The following is a 10,302-nucleotide window of genomic DNA, read 5'->3' as shown; positions in this document are numbered from 1 at the left end:
GAAAACAAACTTTGTTGAAATAAGAACAAATACTCATAAACTCCTCAAAGAAAGCAAATGTTGATTAGTTTATAATATCCCATGGGATGAAAGAGCCTATCACCTTTGTGACACTAAGAGGGTTGAAGATGAAAATCACTCTGTGAGACTATCGAACATATACTCAAGTCACAATATTTATCTTCTTAACCGTTTCACTTAGTAAAATTATGGTAATCTTAGAATGCTTTAAATTGTAAAGAATTTCAAGTAATTTCTTATCTTCTTAAGGTCAACTAATCTTGGAATGTTTTTCAAGCATAGAAATAAATTTGTAAAGAATTTTAGGTATTCTCTTACCTTCTTAAGGTCTCATAATCTTGAAGTGCTTTTCCAACATGAAATAAAATTGTGAAGAATTTCACATAATCTGTTACCTTTTTAAGGTCAGATAAACCATATTCATTCCCAATAGACATTAATCATCATCATTTTTAAAAATTAATAAATTACACAAATGTTGTTAATTGATCTTAGTTATGAAAATTGAGAATAAATTGTTATATGTTTCAACCAAGTTAAATCCAATATATAACATAGGCGTAGTCTAACTGATAGACGAAATAAACTTTTTCCACCAGAATCTCACAAAATTATTTCAAGAAAGAATGTGATTTTTTGTTGTTTAAAATGCATTTTTGAATGTATAAATGAATTCAACACACTGAAAAACCCTCTAGGGCACTCAAATTCTACAGATTAAACAACTTAAACGCAATTTTTTTAAAAATCTATATCGAATTTTGGTTAAAATTAATTAGAAAAATGTCATGAAAAAAACCATTTTGTCTATAAGTTAGACAACGCTATAACATATTGACTCTAACACAATGCCAATTATTGATTAAAACCAATTTCTTTAAAAAGTAACACAACCATATAATTTAAATGACTGGTAAATGCTATAGGAAACAATCCAAAATAAGTATCAACATACTTACTCCCACTTTACCATTGAGATTCTTAATATGTGATAGACATCATAAGCATCAAAACACTGACCTCCATTTTATCATGGAGATTATCAATATGACATGCTAAAAAAACTATAGCTCATTTCATATGACACTTGTCCATATGATATATTTTTTTAATTAGTCAATTTAATTAAAAGAGCATAACTACTTTGCAAATAACTCTCAACTTTGAATTCGTGTACACTATTCAAAATATTTTAAAATATAATATTCTAAACTATTTTTGTAAAATTAAATCTCTACCATTTATCTAATAATTATTGATAATTAAATTAAAATTATAAAAACATTATTTTAAAATCCACATTTATAAATTATAAATATAAATATAATTTAGAATAACATTATTTAATAATTATTTTAATTAAAATCTAGTTTCAATCTAACTTAATTCTTAAAATATCACAATATTTTATTATTTAAAATATATTTTTAAATATAAATTAAATTCAATTTTTTAAAAACTCTAGGGATATTTACGCTAGAGAGGGTGATCAACTTGGAAACTCAAAACTTTCACAAATTTTAATAAAATTTGGAGTGAGTTGACCCAAAAATCTATCCACCAAAGTTTCAAAAATTTTAACCAAAAGTTAAATTGACTTAAAACATCTGCTCTGAAACATTTTCTACCCAATTTTGAGTTAAATTGACCCCAAAATCTGCCCCAAAAGGGCGTCTGGTAAGAGTGATGCATTTACAAGTGGCGGATCAATAGTTGCTGAGCATTTAATCAAGGCATACGCATTCGCGACACATCTTTTCTCCGGGATGCACCTGCAATTCAGCAAACACTGAATTGTGTTGTTTCGGCTGATTGCAATCATCGAAGGAAAAATGGACAGGAGAAGCATACTGGATGGACTTGGAGAAGAAATTGTGAGAATAGTGTCCCCTGTCTCAATCTGCATGCTGTTGGTTGTTATTCTGGTGAGTATCCTAAACAGCAGCTCTTCTTCTTCGTCATCATCAATAACTACAATCGCCACTCTCATATATGATGAACAATCCTCCGATTCAGACTGGGAAAAATTTGGGGGCGCTCTTCTGAATGCGCTTGTATTTGTAGCTGTTGTCACAGTGGTCACATTCCTGTTGGTATGCCTTTTCTATTACAGATGCACGAAGTTTCTTCGTTTTTACATGGGTTTTGCAGCATTCGTTGTGTTGGGTTATATGGGTGGGGGCGTGGCCGTGCTTCTGGTGCAAGCTCTCTCTATACCCATTGACTGCTTTACTTTTGGGGTTGTGCTTTTTAATTTTGCTGTTGTGGGGGTGTTTTCTGTTTTCCTGTGCAAAGTGCCCATAATTTTCACCCAGGGTTACTTGGTACTCATAGGCATGCTTGTTGCATTCTGGTTTACTATGCTCCCCGAATGGACTTCGTGGGTGCTGCTTGTTGCAATGGCAGTATATGATGTTATTGCCGTTCTCATCCCCGGTGGCCCTCTCAAAATTTTGGTAGAGCTCGCTATTTCAAGAGATGAGGAAATCCCTGCTTTGATTTACGAGGCTCGCCCTGTTACGAGAAAACCCCACACCGCAGTCCCCGAGCGTGAAAATGAAAATGCGCTTCTTCCTCGCAGTCGCCCTCTAGCTACTGAAAGTGAAGAAGAAGAAGCTTTGATAAATCCCTCCCTTCCTCCATCCGTGCAAAGATTAGAAAAAGCCCTCCCGCAACAACAGATGGGAAACATTTGGAAGAAACCAGCAAGTTCAGGTTCGAGATCTGCGTTATTGAAATCCTTGAATTCAGGATGCGATGAGAGCGCTGCCTCTGCTTCTGCATCGCTACCTCATGGGGATTCTATTCAGGGTTTCAGAATAGCTGTCGCAGAGGAGGAGGAGGCGGAGGAGAGTCGTGTTCACGGAGACACAGAGACACCAGCAGAAGAGGAATCAGTTCCCCTCGTAAATCACCAGGTGAGGACTTCTTCTTCCACATATGTGAATCAACAAGTGGGTTCTTCGCCATTGCCTTCTACATTACAAGGATTATTGACCCAAACTGATAGTGATAGTGAGGGGAGGCCGCACCCAAATGGGATTGAAGATTCTACACATACAGATACATACCAACAGGATGGGATTGGGCTTTCTGCATCTGGTGCAATTAAACTGGGATTGGGTGACTTCATATTCTACAGCGTATTGGTTGGAAGGGCAGCTATGTATGATTACATGACAGTTTACGCATGCTACCTTGCCATAATAGCAGGCCTCGGTGTAACATTGATTCTGTTGGCCTTCTGTCAGAAGGCTTTGCCTGCTCTCCCCGTTTCAATTTCTTTGGGTGTAATTTTTTACTTCTTAACCCGTCTTGTAATGGAAGCTTTCGTGGTTCAGATCACGACTCATCTTTTGCTTTTTTGATATTAGAGCAGAATAACTCCAATCCCCAAAGTTGCACTTAGCTTGAATACCCTTAAATAGACCGCTGGATATCGTGAGGCCACAAATCAACTCAGCTCTCACAAGGGAAGCCAAATTTTCTTTGTTGTAAACATATAAATTCAGCACAAATAGCACTGATTCTGTTGTATTCTATTCGTATCGTTTCCTTCGACAAAGCAATATACTCATGTAATTTGATTTTGTATTTGAAATTTACTGCAAGAGGAAATCAATGAAAATTTGAAAACAGTATTCTGATTATTTTATCAAACGACAAAGAGCGTTTAGAAGGGTATGTTCTTTTAGGGTCATAACAGTCAACCCATTTTTGGGCAATTTAGAGATTATCCAAACTAATGCCTAGAGTGGCCAGGGAGAATGTGAATAAGCCTCTACAGGCTCTAGTGATTTTTTGCAACTCTTTAGGTTCTCTTATCGCCTTCCATAAACCTATTTGTTACGCCCTTTGTATGGAATGGAATGTGCCTCTCAGTTTGTTGCTGATTATGATTGGGAGATAATGCAGGATGAGTTAAGAATATCTTGGGAATTCTCTTATGGGTTTAATTTTTTCAAATTTCAGACACATACTAATGCAAGCTGGCTAAGACACACAAGAGTTTCTCATGTTGGGAAATTGTGATTTCTTCTTTGTTGATGGGTTTATCAGTATAGGAACTGTACGTGCAGCAATATATGTCTACTATTCTTCTTCATGGCTCTCCTGTGATTTGTTGACAATACTCATGAATATACTTCTTTGAAACTTTAAATAGGTGGGTTCATTTGAACATAAGTAGTTGGAAGTTGTGCTCTACATTGAAGGCTAATGTGGGGAATTGATATGGTTGATATTATGATTCAAGGTGCTGCATTAACTTGCAAATAGATGGCTAGAACCTATTTTAACAATACTAAATGTGCTACATTTCTAACGCTCATAATAAGCAAGCTACACTTCCTGGATTAAGCGTTGGAGAAAACTTTTGTTTGGACACTTGTTGCTTTGCACAGTTGAGGTTCGTATTTAGATTCATTAATCACTGAGGCTATTTGATGTGCTTGAACAATGTGAAAATTGGTTTGGAACATCAAAATTTGTCAACAAGTACATCTGTTTTCCTGGTGGCTCTCTCTTATTATAAATGAAATTTATGTCTAGGGATGAGAATACCTGGTATTGCAAAATCTTGATATGAAAAAAATATACTTGAGGTGATGGTCTTATGGTGCTCCACTCAAAAATGGATTTCGGAATGGTCTTAGAAGACTGTATATTGTTCCTTTGACTTAGTGGTCAGCTCAAGCTACTGTTGTCAGGGCTAAAGTGATTGAGATGTAGGAAAGAAAAGGGCATGTACTGGCAAGTACATTTGGTGGACAGATTAGTCAGTGAATCCTAACATTCTCTGTCATCCATTTCCGTTAAAGAAGATGTTCTCTCATCTGAACCAGCGTTAATTTTTAGGAATGCTTGGATAAACTGTAAAAGTGATATGATCCTCCTCATGCTTGGACTAAGAAAAAACAGATTTTTATTTGGGTTTACCAAAACTTTAAAGTGGAAAAAAATTGGTAGTGTCATAATCTCTCTATGGGCTAGAGGATTCTAACATCCATCATTTTTGGAGAGTCTCTTATATAGCGTTATCTTTTTGAGTTATTGTGTGGGGAATGGTTGTTCTTGACAATAGTTATGGCTTCAATCTGGGCTGGACAGAATTCAGATTTCTGATTCTTTATTGGAGATGGACTTTCCTCGACCGTTTGGAAGGTTAGAAATAGTAGCAAATATTCTGATGAAAGAGTTGATAGCCTTACTTCTAAATTCTAATAGTGCATTTTATACTGTCCCCTCAATTTTATTTTTATTTTTATTTTTTTATTATCAATTATTCACTTGTTACTCTCCCATCCCAATGTGTAATTTGATCACTTACACGCTCTGTTGGTCAATTACTATACCCTTTATCTCTTGGAATCAGATGCAAGCATCTGCATGCTTAGGCATGTGTACCTTGTAATGATCACAATACTGCTCATGATATTAGTCATTTACAAGGCATCTCGAGTAGATTTCAATCTCGGATAGGCAGCTTTTCTGTAGCTTCCTCCTCTTTCCAAGGAGGTGGACTGCTTTGTGTGGGCATCAATTTTCATCTTTTGTACAATATTGGTCACTTTTGTCGTAGTTTGATTGGTGGGTTTGTCTTCTTTTTAGTCTCAAGCTATTAATTTTTGTAAAGTGCTCATGCTTCATGGTGTTGGAGATCAAGTGATTTTATTCTTTGAGCAACAATTGGATTGCTTTGTTTTCAATTGAATTACAAAGCATATGACATCTAGTTAGTGTTACAGAGGGGTGGGCTCCCTCGCTACCTATGTTCTTGGGACGAGGAAATTTCATGTGAAATATTTCAATATGCTTCCTTTTTGTGGGGTTGTGGGAAACACAAAGGGAAACATTTCATCCACATAAGGGGAGAATGTTCCCATTTTCATTTTCTATGGTACTACCCCCTCAAAAATGGAGACACATAGGTGCTCCTCATAAGATTGCCCTTCGGCCTTTGAAATAGGTCAACGATATTTTTAAAAGGAAAACAGACTAGCCTTAACTCTAATTTGTTTACTCCTTACCGCCTAACAATTAGGTGTATCATTTGTGTCTTTCATATATTTAAATATTAATTTTTTTATGATTTCGGACAAGGTCACTTATGGTGGGGATTTGTCCACTATGACATTCTTGAAAATTTGGGGGATTTTTCCACACATTCCTGAACACATTTCCCCATTCCTGTGTTTTTACATCCCAAAAGCTTGGTGGAACATTTGATTGTTGGAATTAAGAGCGTAGATGTGAACAGTGGGATCACCATTGGTGAATCACATAGGTAGACGCTTATTCCTTTGTTTTGACTGATATTTTTTTTTTTTCTAAGTAAGGCTAAACTATTATATTACAACAAGAGCAAAATTACATCATCAAAATTACAACATTACAACAGGGCCGCGACCCTGTAAGACTTGTCCTGGGACTGACAGTAGACTCAGGAGTATTCATTCCAGGATTACATAGGATGGAAACTTGGAGCAACACTCATGTAGCTGACACATGGACAAAAACAACATAAACACGTGAAGAACACCAACACAGAACAGAGATAACAGATAACCGACACAATTACATAGTGACAGAGTGACAGACACATATATGACCGCGAAGGGAGCTGACAGAGAAAAATTCTTGCTGTAAAACCTGGAGCGCGAGCTGGGCATGCTAGTCTTCCTCAGTTGTCTGCGGTTCATCCTCCGTCTTGCAGCAGGGAGGCTGGAGGATAGCCTTACCAGGATTGCGCGTTCCACGGTCACTTGGGCCAGCACCATAGTCACGAACAGGTTCACTCGGGCCTGCTCCCGGGTCATGTATGGGCCTCAGCATCTCAACAGCAGGGAATTCCATGTCCACAGTGGGAACAATCCCAGGAACACGCTGAGGGTTGGCACGGGGATTGCCTTCATCATCTTCCCAAGGATTGCTGCAGTGCTCCACTGAGACAGTCACGAAAAAAGTGGAATTGGCCAAGGTACAAGGAAGGCGGTATCTAACCATTGGGTGCTCCGTGTGCCCACAATCCATTCTCGCAGGAGGTTCCACCATTCTGCCTCTGCCCGAGGGCCTTCCTCTCGGTCTTCTGCGCTCAGAGGTTTCTTCAATTGAGGAAGAAGTCGAAGGGGCTCTTCCACTGTAGCCGCCCCTTCCACTGTTACCCCTTCCACGATTACGCTGCATACTGTTCCTCTGTACAGGACGTTCAATTCCCCAACGAAACTGCGGATGACTGGTTTGCAACACCACTATTTGCACAGGTTCACTGCCTGACCGAATTCTAGCCCTCCAATTGCCCAATTCTGTAGCTGCAGAACCTTGACCGTCACTCTCAAGGCCTGAATGAGAGCCGAGACAATGAACCTCCACCACTTCCTTCGAAACAAGAACAGGAGCCGACGAGAGATGCGGGTTTGTAACACCACCAGTCTCCCAAGTACGCAGCACCACCAAACTCTCGGGTTCGCAACTAGCTTGCTCGTAGGCCCGCCAATTGCCTAACTCTGTGGCTGCTAAACTGGCACAATCGCTCTCAGAGCCTGAGTGGGAGCCGAAGCGATGAACCTCCGTCACCTCCTTCAGGACCAGAACAGGAGCAGACGGGAAATGCGGGAGAATGTCCGAGAGTTTACAGCTATGATGCGCCATGTTTCGCTTCTCAAGACGCGCAATGAATGTCGACGGGACGCCACTGCCATCAACCTTAACTGCCCTCCTTAAATGCTGCGTGCTGGTGTAGTTAGGGTGTGTCCTCCTGGCATGCGTGGCTTGTCCGGGCGGACACCTGCCCTGCGGACGAGCCTTAGTCTCTATGTGTCTAGCAACCACCCGCATCCGGGGTTTTGACTGATATTATATTGGTGGTGGATGACATATAAATATTGACAATGGTATCTTACTTATGAAATTAGATAATAGGATGTGTCTGTGGTGTTTCTTTCCTTATTCTCATGCTATCTTTTGCCCATGAGAATAGCATGAGAATGTGGTCTCTCTTTGGCTGCCTAGCTTTTGATATGCTTATGCCTTATGTTGATTTCGTCTCCTCAAATGTGAATTAATAGTTAGTTTGGGACCTTAACCCTAATTTGTTTACCCCTTACCCCCTAACAATTACTGTATCATTTGTGTCTTTCATATATTTAAATATTATTCTTTTTAGGATTTTGGACAAGGTCACAATCGGGGGGTGTTTTTACACATCCCTGAACACATCTCCCGATTCTTGTGTTTCTACATCCCAAAAACATGGTGGGACATTTTATTGTTGGAATGAAGAGCGAATATCACATAGGTAGATCATTATTGGTGAATCACATAGGTAGACACTTATTTATTCCTTCTTTCTATGTTGGTGGTGGATGACATATAAAGAACGACAATGGCATCGTACACTCACAAACTTAGATAATAGGACGTGTCTATGAAGTTTCTCTCCATGTTCTCTCTTGCTATCTTTCACCCATGATAAGTAGAGGTGCCCTCGCAGAACTGAAGAATTGGGTCTTTCATTCTCAATTGAAATGTGGGCTCTCTTTGGCTGCCTAGCTTTTGATATGCGATGCCTGATGTTGATTCCTTCCCCTCAAAGGTGAATTAATAGTTAGTTTTGGTTTGTTATTAGTTACTAAATGGGATTTCAGGTTTCAATATACCTATGTTTTGCCTAGCTCTCAATATACTGTGCCGTCAAATTCCCTTGCATTTAGTATCTAACAAACTATGACAAACCATACAGCCTAATCCAGAAGAGTACATATGTAAAGCAAATTTCACTATTGGATCTCATTGGCATTTAGTTCCTTTTTCCTTAAATATGTGCATGCAATGATGCATATGCATTTGTCTTTTGGATTTTATCTTAAGAAATGTTCTCCAATCTGACTTCAGTGGGGTCAACAACATTTTTTCCTCCTTAATTAAAGTTTCTATACTACTGTAATTGATCTTGACGTTTCCTTTATAGCTTTTGATTGCCGATTTTAACCCCTTAGGGGTGGCAGGTGTGGGAGGGGGGTGGATAATATTCAATTTTGAGGCAATTACATTTCCTTTATAGCTTTTGATTGCCGATTTTAACCCCTTAGGGGTGGCAGGTGTGGGAGGGGGATGGATAATATTCAATTTTGAGGAAACTCATGAAGGCAGGTGTGGGAGGGGGGTGGATAATATTCAATTTTGAGGAAACTCATGAAACAAGCTTTGCATGGGGATTAGGAGACGCTAATAATCAAGCTATGCTTTGGCACTCTATCAAGGGTCTTTGGATTCTAGGCTCAAGAAGGATCAAGAACCTTTTGGTAATAGGGGATTTGACAATCATCATTAGGCATATGAGAAATAAGTCAACCTCTAAGGATTGTATTTTAGCAAGGTTTATCCTTAGAGTACAAAGGTAAGCCTAGTAGCTTCGAATCGATAGAGTTGACTGTGGACTGTCTAATGAAGCAACTCTTGTCTACAACTTTTGGTTGTTTAGTATCCTTATTCATAACTCACGTAATGGTGTCGTAGGCTCATAAATGACATAAAATGTTTTGGAAGGATGCAGGTGGGATTATTCAAGTTCTTAATTTGGTTCCATTTATTCTGGAATGCGTAGGGAGCAGGGGTGATTGTGGCTTCAGGGAACTTGGTCCCTTCCTTTTGGCACTTTTTGTTGGGTTGCAGTAGTTTTGTTTGAGTCGACGATTCAGGGGTTTGTTTTCAAGACTGGGTCCACCCCCTTGCGCTCGTGGCTCGTTTCAGGTCTAGTTTTGTGTTTTTTCAAGTTCAGTCCGTAGCAAAGCTTGGAGTGTTGGGAGAAAGGCTGGATACAGCCACTCTAGTCAATGCTTCTTGTGTGAGACTTTGGACTTACACCAAACTCAGGACGGAATGAGTGCCTCCTAATGGACAACTAAGTGGTCATTTCTTATCTAAGCAATAGAATTGTCATTTGAAATGAAACACACAATTCCAAACAGGCAGACTTGCTAGAGATCGTGGTTTATCAAAGCAGACAAATTGAGAAGCTTGAAGCTGAGTGTGGCATATGAGTTATCAATTTCTGGTTTCTCAACCAAAGAGATCAATTGGGTCTGCCCTAGCTGTAGCTGAAGATGACGAAACTGTTCAACAAGCTCAAGGAGATTGGGAAGTGGAAAATGCTGATTAGGGGCTCCCGTTACTGGCAGGCATCGAGTAGGAAGCCCACACTAGGCTTTTCTTTTTCTAATCCCAAGTTTACTAATGTTGTGAAAGGTAGTTCTGATACTACGCCAGTTTCTTAGGATATAT

The 10,302-nt window shown here is 39.1% G+C and overlaps 1 protein-coding gene across 1 annotated transcript; it reads left to right on the top strand.

Annotated features, from left to right (window-relative positions):
• Positions 1–1,654: 1,654 nt before the first annotated feature.
• LOC149141828 (presenilin-like protein At2g29900) lies at positions 1,655–3,626 on the top strand. The gene has a single exon (XM_089447925.1). The coding sequence runs from the start codon at positions 1,854–1,856 to the stop codon at positions 3,387–3,389; it is 1,536 nt and encodes a 511-aa protein (XP_089304051.1). The 5' UTR covers positions 1,655–1,853; the 3' UTR covers positions 3,390–3,626.
• Positions 3,627–10,302: the final 6,676 nt, after the last annotated feature.

Source organism: Pinus tabuliformis, chromosome X (genome assembly GCF_031772625.1).
Source record: "Pinus tabuliformis cultivar Carrire ecotype Pingquan chromosome X, CPIR1, whole genome shotgun sequence".
Taxonomy (NCBI): Eukaryota; Viridiplantae; Streptophyta; class Pinopsida; order Pinales; family Pinaceae; genus Pinus; species Pinus tabuliformis.
The sequence above is the reverse complement of the archived record's forward strand: the minus strand, read 5'-3'. Positions and strand labels throughout refer to the sequence as shown.

Coding starts and splice junctions, on each gene's coding strand:
- LOC149141828 (XM_089447925.1), top strand. CDS start 1,854: ATGGACAGGAGAAGCATACTGGATGGACTTGGAGAAGAAATTGTGAGA.